This window comes from Ictalurus furcatus, chromosome 16 (assembly GCF_023375685.1).
Source record: "Ictalurus furcatus strain D&B chromosome 16, Billie_1.0, whole genome shotgun sequence".
NCBI lineage: Eukaryota > Metazoa > Chordata > Actinopteri > Siluriformes > Ictaluridae > Ictalurus > Ictalurus furcatus.
The window spans coordinates 12,763,998-12,784,370 of NC_071270.1; the positions used below are offsets into that span (position 1 = coordinate 12,763,998).

The 20,373-nt window shown below is 38.4% G+C and overlaps 1 protein-coding gene and 1 long non-coding RNA gene across 2 annotated transcripts; both read right to left on the reverse strand.

The window, feature by feature from the left end:
- Window positions 1–4,583: 4,583 nt before the first annotated feature.
- LOC128620311 (uncharacterized) lies at window positions 4,584–12,074 on the reverse strand. Its single transcript, XM_053645205.1, has 5 exons — window positions 11,731–12,074; window positions 8,514–8,831; window positions 8,079–8,354; window positions 5,705–5,806; window positions 4,584–5,198 (listed from the first exon to the last, which is right to left on the reverse strand). Exons 1-5 carry the CDS (start codon window positions 11,792–11,794, stop codon window positions 4,993–4,995), a joined length of 966 nt encoding a protein of 321 aa, XP_053501180.1. The 5' UTR covers window positions 11,795–12,074; the 3' UTR covers window positions 4,584–4,992.
- Window positions 12,075–15,741: 3,667 nt separating this feature from the next.
- Window positions 15,742–16,858, reverse strand: LOC128620892 (uncharacterized). Its single transcript, XR_008388188.1, has 3 exons — window positions 16,621–16,858; window positions 16,369–16,458; window positions 15,742–16,235 (listed from the first exon to the last, which is right to left on the reverse strand). It is a non-coding gene; the product is annotated as an uncharacterized LOC128620892 (long non-coding RNA).
- Between the last annotated feature and the right edge of the window lie 3,515 nt (window positions 16,859–20,373).

A 20,373-nucleotide genomic window follows, 5' to 3' on the forward strand; every position in this document is an offset into this window, starting at 1 on the left:
GTGCCATACTTAAAGGTAAAATTAGTCCATTTTTTTTTTTTTTTCAAGATTAGGTCTTCGTTATTTGAATGATTATTTTGTACCCCCATTCCCTCCCATATTCACAAAGATCAGCGGGATTTGAATGAATTATTCGTTACATTTTACCCAGCACACAGTTTTTATGTAGAAGTAGGTAATAAAGCCAAAAGCCTCTTCTGCTAAGTACCTAGCTTGTTTTTGATTCATGTGTATGTTCCACTTATCGCCTCAATGCCAGAGCACATCTGTGTTCTTCTTCCATAGCTAAAACAACAATTTCACAAACTGTTAACAAAAGTGAATAACAATGCTACAGGTTAGTTAACTGTATATAAATTTATATACAGGATGGCTATGCTTTGTGTTCAGAAACTCAGATAATCATGTCCTGTTGGCAGAAGTTGATTTCTTGCATTTGGCAAATAATAACCATTAGATTTCACTTATCCTGAGTTACTTATCATCTAATCATCTTACAGACATGCTCTGCTTGTTACAGATTAACTTCAGAGCTCTGTATGTAGGCTGGTTGGTGTTAGCATTTTAGCATTTAGCTTTAACCCACTCGGCCATTTGGAAGTGCATGGAAGCCAAGTTATATAACAACAACAAAAAAAAGAACAATAACACAAAATTCGGCTAATGAAAGGTGAAAGGTCTATAAAAGGAGGAGTTGAGGAGTGTCTATAAAATGATTGACCCTAGTTATAGCACAACAGAAATGACAGCACATTAGTGGCAGAGTGTTGCACCAGTTGTGGTATAATTAGGATTTTTGAAAGGACATATTATGTCCACTGGACAAATCTGGGAGAATATTTTTGTACCACTTTACTGTAATCCTTGCAAAACATGAAAATTGTAACTGATTTAATAGTTTTCAAATTGATAGTTATTAATATGTGTAATGACATGTAAATCAGTGACTATAGGTGATTTTAATGTATTTGTTTATATTTCAGCCATTTGTGAATTACGAATTTCAGGAAAACATTTTAGTGTTTTATTACAGTCCCCTCTTAAAGTATTAGAACTGTAAGGCCAATTCTTTTGTTTTTGCTATTGTGAGGAAATTTGGGTTTGAGATTAAAATACGAATGACAGACCAGAATTTCTATAGATCTGAATTTCATTGAAAATTCCTCTATGTGTTAAACAGCTTAGAACATGGCACTTTTTATTTGAATCCACCCATTTTTCATGTGTTAAAAAATAACATGTGACTGACATGTGTTTTCTTGTAGCCCAGGTGTGCCCTGTTAGAACGCCAGTATAAACAATAAATAGCTCTGAATGTCTATTGTTGGTTTGAGCCTTGGGTTTCAAGTCTGCATTTGTTGTTAAAAATGATAAACCAACATGAAGACCAGAGAGCTGTTTATGAGAGAAAAGCAAGACATTTGGACATAACCAATACAACAATTTGTTGAATGTCCTGAAAAAGAAAGAAACCACCGGTGTACTAACAAGAAGACATGGAACCAGTTGGCCAAAGAAACTTTGTGAGCGCTTTGAAGAGAAACCCAAAAGCAACAGTCAGTGACATAACCAACAACCTCCACAGGGCCGGGGTGAAGATATCACAATCCACCATTCAAATAAGGCTTCCAGAGCAGAAATAAAGAAGCCATAACACAAGATGCAAACCACTCATGAGCAGTAAGACTCTGAAGGCCAGACTGGAACTCGCTAAGAAATACAGAGATGAGCCACAAAAGTTCTGGAACCAAGATCTACCAAAGTGATGAAAAGGCCAAAGTGTGGAGAAAGAACGGATCTGCTCATGATCCAAAACACAGAAGTTTGCATGGTGCATGGTGGCCTTGTACACCTCGGACGTGAATATGGCATGGGAGGTCATCTCTTCGACCTCTGACAGGAACTTGGCTGGAAAGTTCGCCTTTTCGACCTCATACATGAACTTGGCTTGGGAGGTCGTCTCTTCGACCTCGGACAGGATCTTGGCTTGAGAGGTCGTCTTTTCAACCTCTGACAGGAACTTGGCTTGAGAGGTCACCTCGTTGACCTCAGACAGGAAGATGGCTTGGGAGGTGACCTCGTTGACCTCTAGCAGGAACTTGACTTTCTGCTGGAGCTCTGGAGATGAGACCGGCTCGTGGGTCTCATGCTGGAGCTCTGGAGATGAGACCGCCTCGTGGGTCTCATGCAAGAGCTCTGGGGATGAGACCGCCTCGTGGGTCTCAGGTTGGAGCTCTGGAGATAAGGTCTCCACATTGACCTCTGGCTAGAGCTCTGCAGGTGAGACCACTTTGTGGGTCTCAGGTTGGAGCTCTTTGGGATGAGGTCACCACGTTGGTCTCATGCTGAAGCTCTGGGGTTAAGACCACCTCATGGATCTCATGCTGGAGATCTTCAGGTGAGACTACTTCGTGGGTCTCAGGTTGGAGTTCTGGAGATGAGGTCGCCACGCTGACCTCCGGCTGGAGCTCTGCTCTTGCTTTCTTGCGGAGCCGTTGGCAGGCAAGACATCTGCCCTTGAAACATTCCTGAGAGCAGTAAGACGTTCCGGATCTCCCCAGCTTATCACAGTTTAGACACTGTAGTTGCCTCGGGTAGTCACACGATCCAAGTACTCCGGCGTGACACTCTCCTGCTGCTTCCGTGTTGGGGCGCAGTATTCTGTCACATCGGGCGATCGGCAAACGCGCATAAATGAGGCAAAACAAGAATCGAAAATGAGGGCTAGAACAAGATCAAAACTAGGACAGAAAACACGATGATCAATGGCTCGGTATACGGATGACACACATAATACTTCGCAAAGACTAAGTGTTTGATCTGTCTCTTATATAGCATGGAGTGAGTCAGTATGAGATTGGCAACAGGTGTGTGTGATTAGAATTCTGGAGAAGGTGAACGTGTGTGTGGGAAGTGTAGTCCTCTTCGGCCATGTTTGTAGTTGGTGGTGCATGCGGGGAAATGGAGTTGCTGGTTTGCTGTGATATGACAGATGAAGTTGGACCCAAGATTAGCAACTGGAAAGGCATGTAAATGTATCTGTATAAAGCACTGAATGGTTTAAATGTTATTTTTTACATAACAAATCAAGTACTCTGCTGTACCTTCATCACTTAGGCAGCAGGAAAGGTAATGTTTGGATGGACCACCTTCATGTATGTGTAATGCCAGCTAACACTCTTAGCCATTCTCACAGCAGCAAAATGGTATGAGCTTGCATTAGTTTTTCAGCTGTCTCTATCAGTATTAGCTATTTTTCATTGTTAGCTACAGTATATGGGCGTTAGCTCACGATGCTGACTAGCAGAGACTGATACTCAAAGAAAAACAAGACAGCAAAGGCACTGTTGACCATTCTCATAAATCAGTATGAGCCAAATTCTGTGTTTTTAGAGTTATAACTGTGTTATCAGGCAGTTGAATGGCAACACCACAACTAATGCTAAAATCTTAATACCAGGAGACATGGGAGTTTAGTGCCTACCGTCAGAAACACTGCTGCACCAAGAGTGCATGGATGACATGATTAGCTGAAAAGTTGCTTTGGAGAAGTAAAAAGTAATGACAGGTAATTAACAGGCAAGTGCTATAAACAGACATCTGCCAAGGGGAGAGCAGTGCTGTAGCCATCTGTTGATGCTTATCTTCCATATCATAAATTAACCTATAGTCACATTATTCACTGTTAACAATGATAGGTTTTATAATCTAAATAATCAATAAGACAATAAACGGCCTACTTCATCACTTGAAAGTGTTTTCATGACAATCCTTAGTAACGCTGACTCTCACTGAACTCTGACCACCACAGCTTCTGAGGATGTAGCTTTATTCTATGTACACAGGTGGGAATGAGGGCAGGTTCAAAAAGTACATAAAGTTGTTCCGGTGTTGTTGAACATCACCTGCTTAAATGCTACAGTAATAACATTGAGGTCTTTTTTTTTGTTGTTTCATCAATATTGACTAATGCACCTTTAAGTACAAAAATGGTTCTATTTTGTAATAATACCTGAAGATTACTGCAATTGTAGACCAAGAATGAAATGAATAGTCTCTTGGATGTGAGCCCAGTGCAGCTCTGTCTCTATGAAGGTTTTGTACTATTTTGTATTATTATACATTCTTGTCCTCAGGACTTTTTAAAGCAAAGTGATACCCAAAATAATATTTCACTTTGATTGTTTGCTCGCTCACTTATAAGTTGCTTTGGATAATGGTTGTTTACAATATAAGTACATTCATCAATCCATCCATCCATTTTTTGTACCGCTTATCCTACACAGGGTTGCAGGGAACCTGGAGCCTATCCCCGAGGCACGGAGCACAGGCGGGGGACACCCTGGACGGGGTGCCAATCCATTCTAGGGCACACTTACACACACATTCACACACCCATTCATACACTACGGACACGTTGGACATGCCAATCAGCCTACAGTGCATGCCTTTGGACTTGGGGAGGAAACCGTGGTACCCGGAGGAAACCCCCGAGGCACAAGGAGAACATGCAAGCTCCGCACACACAGGGCACTGGCGGGAATCGAACCCTCAACCCAGGAGGTGTGAGGCAAATCTGATAACCACTAAGCCACCCCCCATATCAGTACATTTAAATGTAAAATATTACTTGAGATTTGCAACCATACCTTTGATAATAACTTAAGCAACACTGAGATTTATTTGTTTGTTTGTTTGTTTGTTTGCTTTACCAAAGCTGCTGTAAATATAGATCTATTGCACATGAAAACTGTTGCTACAAAAAGTGCAAGGAACCAGGTTGCGCAATATTTGCCATTTATTTAGAAGAACCAAAACCACTATACAGAGATAAACTGTTAGTCGGGTCCTACTACATTTAGAGTAGAGACACTGTGATAGTGTGACCACAGTTTATGTGTTTAGAAAAAGTGACTATTAATAAATAAAATAAATTGCACACAAACCAACATTGGAGCCTGTTTTTTTATGATAGCAGTTGCTTAGTTATTGTTAGTTCTCATAGATGCATTCCTCTCTCTGAGTCTGCGTGATTGTCTGTGGAATAGGTCTGGTAGTACTGTTGATATTGTATCTGGCACCAGGCTGAGCATTTTGCGGACTTGGATTGGGGTTGTTCATAGCCGTGGAAAAAGAGAAGTTCTCGTAGATTTTACTTCTGTAGTATGCAGTACCATTTGCAGCATGTCTTTTCTTACCTACCAATTTACATATAGACAGACAGGTGGAGAGACAGACAGAATTCACAAAATACATGTATGTTAATAGGAACTTGTCTGAAGTGCTAGAAGTGGTATAAAAATACACCCCTTCTAGCAGAAGAGTATATAAACTTTAACATTCAATCTTAAGCAAGATTTCAGCAAGACAAAACAGGGAGTTTATGGGAAAGTTACAGGTTCCTTTTTAACATGACCTAAGCTTTCATGTGAACTGGAAAAAAACATCTTTGCAACAGAAATAATTTCCCCCTAAAGAGCAGTGTACTCCAGTGAATGATTTTTCAGTATCAAACTTACAAATCATATGTAAACTTATGCTTCAGTTTTATCGCCTTGATCTCAGAGTAGCAAGATTGAAGTACATTGTAAAAATATGACTGGTCTTGAAACAAAATCATTTTTCCCTCTATATATGTTGTTCATATGGTTAATAATTGAGATGGCATGACATACTAAGTGTGATAAGTAGTGATTAGACTCACATTTGAAGATGGCTACACCAAGCAGAACGAGGAAAAGCAGCCCTGCACATGTGCTGATAACGGCAACGATCAGTAATGATGCCTCCTCAACCTTACAGCCCACTGAAACACACACACACGCACGCATGCACACACACTCACTCAGTGAATCAAACTATCAAAATGTACAGCATCACCAAATGAGGTAGGCAGTGTTTTCTGTATCTTCCTTTGTGTGTGTGTGTGTGTGTGTGTGTGGGCCAGTGAAACCCGTTTAAAAGGAAGACAGGTGGAGTAAAATGAGACATTTTAAGAATTTCAGCCTCCACAGGATTATTCTTGCTGTCTGATGATCACAGATACTTTCTCTATACTCCAAAGAGTATATGTACAGTAAGGCAAACTAAAGTAGAACAATAGATCTAAAACATGAATATGTAAATATCATAAAAGAAAATTAGAATAGTTTTACAACAGTTAAATTCATTCTGACAGCCATACTAAACTCAATTCAATTTTAATTGTAGTTGAAGCCCCACTTTTCTGAAAAAGCCAAGCACAGCCACACCTCAGAGGTGTTCTTTAACACACTGTCGACAGAAAATCCCAGAGACTGCTGTTTCGATTCTCGAGGTTCCGCATTCAAATTATGCAAATCGTCTGCGGGATGGTTTTTGAGGTTAGCAGATTTTTTTTGAGTAGAAGCATCTAAGATGGGACTTTTCAATAACATCTAGTCAAGCACAAGTCAAATGCATTTGCCTTTAAGCCCCAAAAAGATCATGGATAGAAAATGCGGACTGGAGAAGGAATTAACTTTTTATTCTGTCTAATATGTATAATATGATGTAAAAAAAAAAAAAAATGATAAAAGCAGGAGACAATTTAAAAATGAACATTAACATACAATATATAAATATGATATGATGTAATGTGTAATGTAGTGTGCATGCAGGATGTTGAGTATTTTATCATGCTTTTAATTGGCTATTTTGAGTTATTTAAATTATTAAAACAAGGCCAATTTTTTTTGTTAAGTTCCATTGTTAGTTATTCAACTAACTTTAAGTTAATTCATAAATTCATCCATAAAATGTAAAATATAAGCAATGTGTCTGTTTAAGATGCTGCCTTCTCCAATGTCCTCCATGAGGAAAACCCCTCTTTTGTGCACTTAACTGAGAACAGGATATTTGGGCAAGGTCCTAAACCATATACTACTACTGTACATTAAATCTTATCAGTTGTTACTATTTTTATGCTTTTTTATTGTTTTGTTTTGCATAGTATGTGTTTGAAACACAGCTCAGGACACATTGATTGATTCATATAAAATCCCATTTTACGAAATGATCTTACTCGAGTTGCTTGCAATAAATAATTGACAACAAACAAACAAACAGACATGTAATAAATGCGACAGACTTTGAAAAGGTCTGAGCCTCTGCTGCATCCTCTAATGTTACATTTTTCAAGGGTTCTCTAGTTACGGTTTGATTTTTTTTTGTAATACAGTTCGTGCTTTCATGCCACAGCCTTTGTGTAAAAAGTGGCACACAAGTTTAGGGGAAGAAACATATGAAGAGAAATCATGTGACCAGGCAAGTAATGAAGAAGTATTCAATAAACAAAGCTGTGAAGAAATTATTGGCGTCATGTGAGTGTCAGTTGCTTCTGTGGGGTGTTTTATATAAATGATGCCCTGACTTTTGTCCAGCATTTCTGGACATGATGAGTGAAATCAAAACTAAATAAAATTGTCTATTCATCAAGAAAATCAGACCCTATCTCACCGAACAGGCTACACAGCTACTAGTCCAAGCTCTTGTCATTTCTTCAGTAGCTGCCTGTATCAAATTCAAGACCTTGATGCTCACGTACAGCACCCTCCTACTTCAACACTCTCCTTAGGGCTTACGTTCCCTCACGCAATCTGCGATCGGTTAACGACCGGCGCTCAGTAGTGCCTACTCAGCATAGCTCACGGTGGAATGAACTTCCAACCTCAATCTGGACCGTAGAATCTGTCACTATTTTTTTTTAAAACAGCTAAAGACCCACCTCTTCCATGAACACTTAACTAAAATGCCAACCTCACATTATTTTAAATAAATAAATAAATAAATAAATAAATAAATAAATAAATTACTCTGCACACTTACACCTCTACTGTTCTCTAGAACGCAATTCTAAATCTTGTATGGTAGCACTACCTGTATTTTTCTCCACTTGATATATTGCTTTGCTTGTATTTCCTCATTTTTTAGTCACTTTGGATAAAAGCGTCTGCTAAATGAATAAATGTAAATGTCTTCTTTTGGTTTATTATCATGCCTTACACGACTCTAGTTTGACCAAATAAATGTCCATATTAGAGAGTAGGTAAAAGGCTCACCTGAGTTGCATGGGAGTGTTATGCTCTTGCTGTAGAGTGTGTGGTTGTGTGAGTAACTGGCGTGACACGTGAGTGTTTCTCTGTCCGTCCAGTTCGGCTTGCAGAGCGTCAGTGTACTGTTCATGCTTCTGGACTCTGGATGATGGTGAAGAAGCTGAGTTGCTCTGGTCCATGTGAAGTTCACCTGCTGTGGTCTCAAACCCTGCAGAGAGCAGAGCAGCTCCACACAGGAGACATTAGTGCTGTTCATCAGCTGCAGGGTAAGAGATGGTAGAACTGCAGAGAGGGACAGAACACTGAAATCATGACATTTCCTCAAGAAACTGTACGATGTAGTACAGGATTTATAAAACAAACATATTACATTTACTGCTAGTATAGTAAGTGACAAAACATTTTAAGAGCATGTGAAAAGTAAAAGAAGATTATAATCACCATTAACTTTAAGCCTCAGGGTTACTGATCTCTCCTCTGGAGGTGGTGGTATTAATCTGATCATCAAACATTTATAAAGACCAGCATCACTGCTTTCAACACTCGTTATATTCAGCCCTAAAGGTTCTGTATTTACTTTGAACCGAGGTCTGCAGTTATGGTCATGAATTGCTTTATTTTGAATAGAATATGTACATAAAATTGACCCTCCATCCTTTTCCCACTTAACTCCAATCCTCATAAAGTCAGTGTAGTTGAACGGTAAAGGACATGGTAGAAAGGCAGTATCCCCACTAGACACGGTAATGTCCAAGGCACCTATAGAATGAAGGCGTCAATTAGAATAGTGTAAAAAAAGTACTGGCATGAGAAATGCATAAGGAAATTATAACTGATTACAGAAATACCTACTCTACACCTACTAGGTGTAACGTATATGAAGGTTGAGATGGATGCAAGTGCAGATAAGAACTTAGATGAGAGATAGGCAGACAAATCCAAATCGAAAGCCAAAAGCACGGTAATAAACAGCCAAGGCAAGGCACAAAATGAGAAACAAGATCAAAAACCATGAAACGAAAAACGAAGAACAATGTACAAAGGCTTGGTACGGTGGTAACACTCAATACTTCACGAAGTACATAGATACACGAGGGGTTTGAAGTCCAGACATAATCAGGGGGATAACAAGAACAGCTGAATACAATAATGGCACGTAAGGGAAACAACCAATGACAATACAGGGGCGGAGACAGGACAGAAATAATAACAGATGCACATGTAGAAAGTAAACAAAGACAGACAATTGCTGTGTCTGAAACTGCTCCCTATCTCCTATATAGTGCACTGTATCGAGTGCTGGCCATTTTGTAGTGGTGTCCAAATTCCGAAAACACCTTCCCACTCGTTCACTCATTTATACCCACAAGGCACCCTGATTTTGATTGTACATCTGATGTACACTCACCAACGCACTATTTCCAACATGAGACGGTGATAGAACGCAAAAGGAAAATAAACATGGCGGACGGGAACATCGGTGGCGACAACTTTTACAATTGTAAGTGTAACTTTTCATCAATTAAAATGCATCTCTATCTAGATATTTTGAAGCAAAATGATACAGGTTATTGATTGATTGGCACAGTATTTATTTTCAGCCACTTCGTTTGCGATTTAATCTAACTTTTAAATTACCAACTGTACAGATCAAATGATAATTTGGTTCACATATATTAGTTAACACATTCACAGTACAGTATTTACATACTTATTAGAAAAGAATGTAATGACGACTTTTTAATAAAGTTAAGGAGCAATGGGGGAAAATATATATAGTTGAATTTGTTTCTTACAGGTGTTGGAAATCTAGTCATCAGTTATTTAGTTAACAGCTGGATGTATTTTTTCTAATGTCTTCTTACCGATAGATGGCATATTTGAGCTAACAAAGCACGCCTTAAAGTTGTCATTCATTCTGGAATTCGCCTTTTTCTTCTCCTCAAGATAAAGAAGTTTCGCCAAAACCAAAACTAGCCATTTTTGTTACGCTCCCGCCGACAGATGGCACTGCGGCATCGACATGCGCACGCGGCTTTAGAGAGCGCGCGTGCACGAGACTTTTGTATATGGACACGCGCCCTGGTTTGTTTTGTTTTTCCCCTTGTTTTAGCATTGGTTCATGTTCGAGGGTGTGTCTTGATTTACTCCAGGTGTTCATGATTTAGTATTGATTGTGTTAGTCATTTAAACCCCTCGTGTTGCTGCGCACATCGCGCAGTATTAACGGTAGTTGAGTGTTTGTCTGGTGAATACGTTACGGTCGCGAAGCGGTCTTATGGCCATGTCCTGTTCTCGTGCAATGCCTAGACTTTAGTCTCATGTTTAATCTAGTTAATCTTGTTCAGTATAGCCCACGCTCCCTGTGTTTTGTTTGCTTGTTTGTTAATAAAGACATTGCTCCTGCGCTTACTCCTGTTTATAGTCTCGTGTTGTTACAATTTTAAGCCAGGTTTACCCCATGAGTCAGCTTGAGGACAGTGACAGGAAACTCCTCGAAAATTAAACCAAGCGCAAATAGTTCTTTTTTTTAAAAAATAAACAAATAAAATAAATGACAGTAGTGTTTTATTCTATTCTTTGTTTTTAAATATAATAAATAAGGTTAATAGTAAATGAATATAATCAGTTTTTGTTCTCTTTATCAACTAATACAATAATCCTAATACAACAGTCTGAATTCGCTCACTCATTTTCCTTCACGTCTTCCCCATGTAGTGGACTCAAATGGCATTCGCTGTATAGGGAATGAGTGAACGAGTGAGCGATTTCAGATACAGTGAATGTCACTAAAGGACCCGGAAGCACACGCTGGTGCTGCGAGCTTTGCTTCAGGTTTCAGAGGGGAAATCGTGACTCTAGGGCTAGATAAAATGATATTACTTTTGCCTTACTGGTATGCTTTCTAAAAAAATTAAAGTAATTATCATTGGTGCTTCTATAACACTTAGTGACTGACTCAATTACTCCTCATAGTTATTTGGATGTTAAAATCCCATTCTTCTTTTTACAGTGACAGCAATGTTTTCCTAAATATTCCAATGATACAATCTACATTTGTCAGGGTGAAAGTCTGAGAATGTCCTCTTCCCATATGTGAAAATGGCTTCTAATCCAGCAAATACTTATGAAAACAGAAAAAGTAAGTTAAACATTGTTTAGTCAGTGTTAGGTCATTGGCAATGTTTATGAATCATATGACAAACATATGGTATTTTCATATAATATAACCAAATATGTAAAATATTTGTAAAATGTTCCATCATATCCATTGAAATAGCTTGAACTTTTTAGTCATTTAACAATTTTTCTTCTATATGGCCTGAATACCACAGATACACATTTTTAACCTTTTGTACCAAACTCTGAGATCAAGGAAGAGAGATTAAATCAGTTTGATTGAACTCAACTATTCAATCAACTTTTTCATTAAGTGGCAGCAACATTATTTTTTTCTAAAATCACAGATGGCATCTTTAATAACTGTAACTGCAACAAGCTTTTCACAAATACTACTCCAGATTGCACTATGGCTTAAAACTAAAGCAAATGAAAGCAAACATTATTATAGATTTATTATCTACACTGTAAAACTTGAATAATCTAAACTGACTCATCATTTAGAAACCAAGCTAAAATTGGGAATGAAATAGCTTACCAATGTTTGTAGAGTAGTAAAATGGAAGAGCTAGAAGAAGGCAAAAGGGCGTCCCTGAAAACATGTTTAACACAAAGTTTTAAACTGTTCACCCTTGCGTGTGATAGTGTGTCTAGGTCTACATGGAAAATGGTGCTTCAGAGTACAGGAAACACAGGCCACAGCTTTTGATTACATCATTTCGTGACATCTGTTAAAAGTGACAGAAGCAAAAGCAATCTTTACAATGTAGGTTACAAAGTATCATTTTCTACCTGATTCATTCAATCCAGAAATCCCATTGCCACCCGACATGAATGTATACATACATACAGTTCCCTCCACTAATATTGGAACCCTTGGTAAATATGAGCAAAGAAGGCTGTGAAAAACTGTTTTCATTGTTTAACCTTTTGATCTTTTGCTTTAAAAAAAATGCTCTGCTCTCATGGATATCAAATTGCAAACACAACACAGGTTTATAAAATAAATAAATACCCACAGGTTTTCTATGGGTTTCGAGAAAGGGAATTGGGATGGCCATGGCAAGACTTTTACTTTGTGGTCAGTAAACCATTTTTGTGTTGATTTTGATGTATGTTTTGGATCATTGTCCTTTTAGAAGATCCAATTATGGCCCACTTTAAGCTTTCTGGCAGAGGCAGTCAGGTTTTCATTTAATATCTGTTGATGCCATGTATCCTAACAAAATGTCCAGGTCTTCTGGAAGAAAAACAGCCCCAAAACAAGAGCCACCACCTTATTTAACCATGGGCATTCCATATGGCTACCTCTCTGTCTGCACCAAAACCACCTCTGGTGTTTATTGCCAAAAAGCTCTATTTTGGTTTCATCTGACCATAGAACCCGATCTCATTTGAAGTTCCAGTAGTGTCTGGCAAACTGAAGATGCTTGAGTTTGTTTTCGGATGAGAGTAGAGGCTTTTTTCTTGAAACCCTTCCCAACAACTTGTGGTGATTAAGGTGTTTTCGGATTGTAGTTTTGAGACACATCACAGCTATATTCTTTGGTCTTACCCATTGTTATGAATTACTAAGGGAATTTGGCCTCCGTATTACCTCATATTTATACCCCTGTGAAACAGGAAGTCATGGTTGAACAATTTCCTGTTCTTAGTCACCCAGGTGTACTTAAATATTTATATTTAAATACTTATATTTTTCTTATATGAATTCATAGAGGTGCCAATAATTGGTGCACACCTATATATAGCAAAGATTTGTGTGTGTGTGTGTTTTTTATAAACCTGTGTTGTGTTTGCAATTGTTTGATATTTATGAGAGCATTTTTGATTATTTTTGTAATTTTTTTTGAACAATCGATCAGAAGGTTAAACAATAAAGACCACTTTCACAGCCTTCTTTGCTCATATTTACCAAGGGTGCCAATAATAGTGGAGGGCACTGTAGATTGTATACACAATGTGAGTTATGTGCAATGTGGCTTTTATTGTAAAATGGCCAATAACTGTGTACAAAAAGGTAGCTGTACATCAGTGATGCCCTGTTATCAACAAATATTAATCTCCATAAAATCCTCCTAAACTCCATACATTTTAAAATCACACTGAAGGAAAATTGACCTACTTTGAGTGATTTTAATAAGTGTCGCACATTGACCAATTTTCAGTTGATCTGCTTGCCTAGATGTTATGCAGTTACTGAGCGGCGAGCTCACTTCCCCACTTATCACATCTCAGTGCATCAAGCACTAAAAGAGGGCCATGGGGCAAGAATTCCCAAAAAAGTCTGTTGCACGTTCGTTTTTCAAAATCACAAAAAATGAAAATCACACTGAAGCCACACCATGGTAGTGTATCACTTGAATGCACACTAATATTACAAATAAATAAGTATTCTGATTTATTTTGGTTTCATTGTTTATATCACAAAAATCTACAGTTTTAACCGGGTGTAACTTTTTAAATCCACTGTACTTCCAGTGCATATATACGCTTCAAAATTTGCACACATAATATCTTTCGACTTGGTACTTACAAATATGAACATTCAAGTATTCATAAGCATGAAAAGTCCACAAAGTCCAGCCGGGTCCATAAATATATGGACATTTACAATTTTATGGTTATTTTTGCTGTCTACGACAATATATTGGAGTTGATATTAAATAATGTATATGAGTTTAAAGTGCAGATTTTCAGCTTTAATTTAAGGGCATTTACAGAGGTGGGTAGAGTAGCCAAAATTTTGCTCACATACAAGTAAAACTAGTTCTAAAAATAATTACTCAAGTAACAGTAATTTAATAATGTTAATAATTACTTGAGTAGGAGTAATAAAGTATTCAATGAGAAGACTACTCAAGTAGCAAATTACTAGTTACTTAGGATCTGATTAAAATGAAGGGAAAATTCTGAATCTCAGACTACTTGGAGAACTGTAAGTCACACGTCTCCTTGAAAGTCTGTCTCTTCTGTTTATATGATATAAAACCTGGGTTCAAAATGAAGCAGCATATCCCAGTCCTGTGATGGGAACAATAACACACAACCTGTGATTTTCAACACAAAATCTCACACACACCCCAAAAAACAAACATTTTTGGCAAATATTTTTCCCAACAGTTGACTGTCTTTATTTTCACAACATGTTGCCAACACAAACTTGTCAGCATCTGCATTTAAAAGAGACAACAGAGAACAAAAGAACAGACTATAGAACAGAAGACAAAATGTGTAGAGGGAGAGTGTTTGTGTGTTAGTATGTTTGTGTTAGCATGTTTGTGTGTGTCCGGCCTCCATCGACACGCTCGTTTCTTCTAACTCTTCGGCTATTATCTTCCAGGACAGAGCTGCTAAAGAAATGGTTGAGCGGTTGTTGCGGATGCATTCAGACCACTGCAGCGTATCACAAGACTCGCAACCTCACAATATGTGATGTTATATCTTCATACATTCTACATATATAACTACATATATTCGCCTCTGTGTGTCTGTGCTCTGCCTCCTGCTGCAGAGTTTGGCTACAATGCTGTAGCATTACAGTTTCCCTTCACTGGAATTAGGACGCTCAAACATGTTCCAGCATGGAGTGGAAGAACTTGAGTGGCCTGCACAGAGCCCTGAACTCAACCTCAACTCAAACTCAAGATAAATATATTTTTAATTCTTTTGAAATAATAATTGCCTATTTTGAGTGGCCAACAATTTTTGCTATATTACAGATTCACTGTAAGCCAATGTTCCATTGATTTGCTCACCATTCTAGATGTTGTGCAATCACTGGGCTGCATGCTGACTGCACTATTAAGCTCCATGGAGATATTATTTTACCTAGTGGTCAAAAATGGGAACTGTAACAAGCATTCTGTTTGTTGAAGCATTCTGACTCATTTTTTCAAGTGTTTGTATGTGGATGGTCTGACAGAGACATTGATTGTTGCTGCTGTTGTGATTGTATCTTGAAATGGTTTATATCAATCGAATCACAAGAATCTTAGCTTTTCAAGGATATATCGCATGAGTACCTATATACACACAGAAGCTGTGTACATAGCATAGTTTTGCACTTAACGGTGCGACGGCCTGCTGGCGGGGTGTGAAAAGTTTTGCTCAAGTCATGTTTATAAAGTTGGTTCTGCTTGATCATCTGCATTTTCTGAATCTGACTCAGGCTTGAACTAAGTAAACTCTTTACAGTAAAACCAACGATATCTTGCTTAGGAGCTTAGAATTCCTTTATAAGCCTTAGAATCTGAAGCTAAGCGAAGGGGCGTTACATTTCTGACACATGCTTGAGGTTTTTGGCCAATCACAATGCAACGGGTCAGCTGGCCAATCATAGCATTCTGGGGTTTTTGGAAGGAGTTTTGAAATACAGTATGTGACAAATAACACATTTTTTTTTACACTAAAGCATGTTAATCTATTCTATTACACCCAATAAACAAAATAATTAATGTTTAAAAATGTTTAACAATCATGATGTGACCCCTTTAATAGAGGTCCATTGGAGCAAGGCTTATGCTGCCTCATGCTCTGGCGAGGACTAACGGACAGATAGTTAATGACAGGATTGCAGATTGGGTGCTTCTAACATGTGCAGATGCACTTTATTATGAAGTCAAGTCATATAAACTTGAAATCAAACCAAACCCAGAGTAGATAAACAGTCAAATCACAAACAGGAAAAAGCAGACACAGTATAAACAGGGTAAAGGGTCATTCAAAGACCAAACAAATACAGCATAGACAGTCAGCAGAAATACAAGGCTCATAATTTACACAATCTCAATTTGGCAAGAGTTTCCAGTGACCTGGAAATGGCTGCAGAGATTGCACTAGAATGTGTGACGTCTGCTGGCAGAAAGGAGTAATATCCTGAGCTGATAAATGATAGTAATGACACTTCCAAAGTAGTGAAAAGCTCTTTATTTTAGTGAATGTGTTTGCTTCAGCTCATCTTGTTGATAGACTAAACCGGAGAGAATGAGACAGGTTCCGATATAACAATAGCATCAGCAGTAGACCAGAGATGGTGTGAAGCTGAAAGGCAAAAGGCAACAACAGAAACTAGTTTATAATGTGATTATTTGTACAAATCTCGATCCATGTAAAACATTAATGAAAAGACACACCGACTTGTTTTTACTGTGATTTTATATGAACAAAAACTTACTGAGATGTTGATAGTAAAGTTTGCTGAACAAAGCAATGCCAATCAATAAGCCGAAGAGGATTCCAACAACCCAAAAACGCACAACTAATCCTGTAAAGATATCAGTAGGAAGAGGATCACGTTGTATTCTGCACGCAGTTGAATACCAGAAGTGGGGTAACAATAAAAGTTAGTTATTTAAACCAATGAACAGTTACTAATAGATAAATAAAAAGTGTTCCTGAACCATAACATCAGATTAAAAATTCATACCAGTTAATTTCTCTTCTCTCTCAGTGCACTCAGTGGAGGAAATGTTAACAATGATGGGTTGGCTCAGAGTTGAGTGATTCACCCAGCAGTAGTACACTCTTATGTTTGAAGACAGGTGAAGGTACGATGTGACTCTGTAAGACCCGTCTGTGTTTTTGCTGTAGTTCCAGCTGATATCAGAGGAGTTTATGTTTTCCTTATATAGAGGTCTAAGTGAAGCGTTCAGGTAACTGATATATTCTCCATCTCTGAACCAGGCCTGCTTCAGATCAGCAGGGTAAAAGCCCTCAGAAGCACAAAGCACTGTGGGAGCTCCGTCAGGCCCCTTCACACATGACACAGATACAGAGGGAGGTGCTGCAGAGTAACAGACAACAGAGGGTCAATGGTTCTAGGAAATATCATTTGCATACACGCACAGTCTATCTATGAAACTGCAATCATAATGGGGTTCAGCTGGACTAGACGCAACCTGATTATTCAAACCCTGTTCATTCAAATTAACACTTAAATAGAACTTTTTCACATGATGTTGGTTAAAAGGTCTTACCCAGTAACACACCATGCCAAAATTGAAAGAAAATCCAGAAATGATGAGGAAGAAGGTGATTGAAATCAGTCTGGGAAGGGTTACAAAGCTATTTCAAAGGCTCTGGGACTCCAAAGGACCACAGTGAGAGCCATTATCTCCAAATGTGTGATGTGATGGTGTGGGGATGCTTTGCTGCTTCAGGGCCTGGGCAACTTGCAGTAATTGAGTGAAACATGAATTCTAAGGGTGCAATGTGGCTTAGTGGTTAGCACGTTCGCCTCACACCTCCAGGGTCGGGGGTTTGAATCCTAGCGTGGCCCTGTGTGTGCAGAGTTTGCATGTTCTGCTGTGGGGGTTTCCTCCGGGTACACAGGTTTCCTCCCCCAGTCCAAAGACATGCATGGTAGGCTGATTGGCATGTCTAAAGTGTCCATAGTGTATGATTGTATGTTTAGTGTGATTGTGCCCTGCGATGGATTGCCAGGTGTACCCCGCCTTGTGCCTGATGATAGGCTCCAGGTTCCCTGTGACCCTGAAAAGGATAAGCGGTATAGAATTCATATGGAACATGAATTCTGTTCTCTACCATTAAATCCTAAAGGAGAATGTCCAGTCTTCTTTCCATAAGCTGAGTAGAACTCAAGCACAACAGGATTATGCAGCAAGACAATGATCCAAAGCACTGGATCATTCCTAGAAGTTAGCGAAAGACTGATCTCCAGTTATTGGAATGGTTTGGTTGGTGTTATTGCTGGTGGCACAACCAGATTTTAAGTTTAGGGGAGCAATTAACTTTTCACATTGGTGATAGGTGTTAGCTAACTTTTTTTTTTTTTTGCTTCTTTCTTGCTTATGTTGTATTTCATTTAAAGATCTAAAACTATTTAGTATGAGTTATACACAAAAACAGAAGAAATCAGAATGGGGCAAATACTTTTTCACATCACTGTAAATACAATACATGTCTGCCACATATCAATACATAGTTATTTATTTAAAATCTACCAGGTTTGTACAGCAGTATTTGGTGTCATAAGACAATAATTATTCAGATCTTAAGTGATTAATTAATGGTTATCTCTTACTTTCGAATATAGAATTTAGTTAGAAATATAAGTACATAGTAAATAATGTGGAAAACGACAGGTATACTGCAATGCTTGATGCAAAGGACTATGCTCATAATGGTTAGTAATCCCAAACTGCTTCATACATGCATACTTGATGAAAAAGTGTTCAGGTCTCTTCTCTATCAGTGCATTTTGTTTCATTGTTTCAGTGAATCTCCCGCTTCACTGCTGCAGTGTCCGGTGAAAAATTTTAGCAGTGCAGAGTTTAGAGATTACAAACTGCAGTTTTGTCATCATTCCACACAAGAGACATCATCTTTACACACAGCACGAAATTGTTGTTTTCCCGCCCTCTTTTGATTGACAGGATACAATTGGCCCTGATCACTGGATGTTTTTAAACTATCGACCAACAGCGTGAAAAATTGCCTTAAATCGGGATTGACTGATACATCGACGCATCTCAAATTAATAATAATAATAATAATAATAATAATAATAATAATAATATTACCAGGGCATACTGGTAAACATATTGATTATTAAAGAATTATAATTACTGTTCTTTGAAATTATTGAACTATACAAATACAATACTTGTATTTCAACAGATTTCTCAGTTTAAGGATTATTGTCCTGTAAGCAAGTCCACTTACCGTTTACATGAATAGATATCCTCTTCTCTCCCAAACAGCTTGTAGGAGGTGGGAAGTAGTTTACCACAGTACACGTGTAAATACCTGAACTATTTATCTGTAGATTTAAGAGCTGAAATGATATTTCCTCTGTTTCTGAAATCCATACAAATTTGATGTTGTCATTACAGAATCGTTTAGTCCAGGATTTATTGAGATAGATGAATTCACAAAGCAAATGGTTTCTTTTCAAAGATGCTGTTAAACGGTCACTTCTGTTTGTGCCGTAAAGACAGTTGATGGTAGTTGGCATTCCCTGATGGATTGTCTCTGTCTGATTCAATTCAATGCACTTCTCTGTTTTCATTGCTGAAAAAATCAGAAAAAGCACAGTAACTTTTCTCCACAAGCCAAAACAAAACAGATTTATATATTATACTATATCATGTTTGTTTAATGAGGCTCAGGCATGGTAGTAATCTTTTTTCCAACCCCAATCCCAAAAAAGTTGGGACAGTATGAAAAATGCAAAACAAACTGACAAAAAGAGTCATTTGAAAATTCAATTCAACCTGTACTGTATATTGAAAACACAAAGTTTTACTTTGTGAATTTAATTTATTTTTAAAAATATCCACTCATTTAAAATCTGATGACTGCAACACACTCCACAAAAGTTGGGACAACAGTCAACTGTTTACCACTGTGTAACATCACCTTTTCTTTTAATAACACTTATTAAGCGTTTGGACACTGAAAACACCAGTTGGTTACGATTAGCAAGCAGAATTTACCATTATGCATTTCTTCAGCTGTGTAACTGTACAGGGCCTTTTTGCCTTATTTTGTGCTTCATAATGCGCCACACATTCTCAATCGGAGATAAGTCAGGAATGCAGGCAGGCCATGCTAGCACCCGCACTCTCTGCTTATGCAACCATGTGCTTGTAATTGGGGCAGAATGTGGTTTGGGTTTGTCCTGCTCTGGTTGGCAGTATATGTTGCTTCAAAATGTGTACATATCTTTCTGCATTAACGGTGCCCTCACAGATGTGCAAGTTACCCATGTCATGGGCACTGACACACCCCCATACCATGACAGATGCTGGCTTTTGGACCTGACGCTGATAACAGTTGGATGGTTCTTTTCCTCTTTGGCCCGGAGAACACGACGGCTGTTTTGTCCAAAAACTATGTGAAATGTTGACTCGTCGGACCACAAAACACGATTCCACTGTGCTACTGTCCATCTCAGATGAGACCGAGCCCAGAGAACTTGGCGGTGCTTCTGGACAGTGTTGATGTATGGCTTCTGCTTTGCATAGTAAAGCCTTAACTGGTATCTGTGGATGCAGTGGCGAATGGTGTTGACTGAAAAAGGTTTACCAAAGTATTCCCAAGACCGAGCCAATATCCATTACAGACTCATGACGGGTTTTAAGACAGTGACATCTGAGGGATCAGAGATCACGCACATTCAGAAGTGGCTTGCCCTTTAGGCACCAAGATTTAGCCA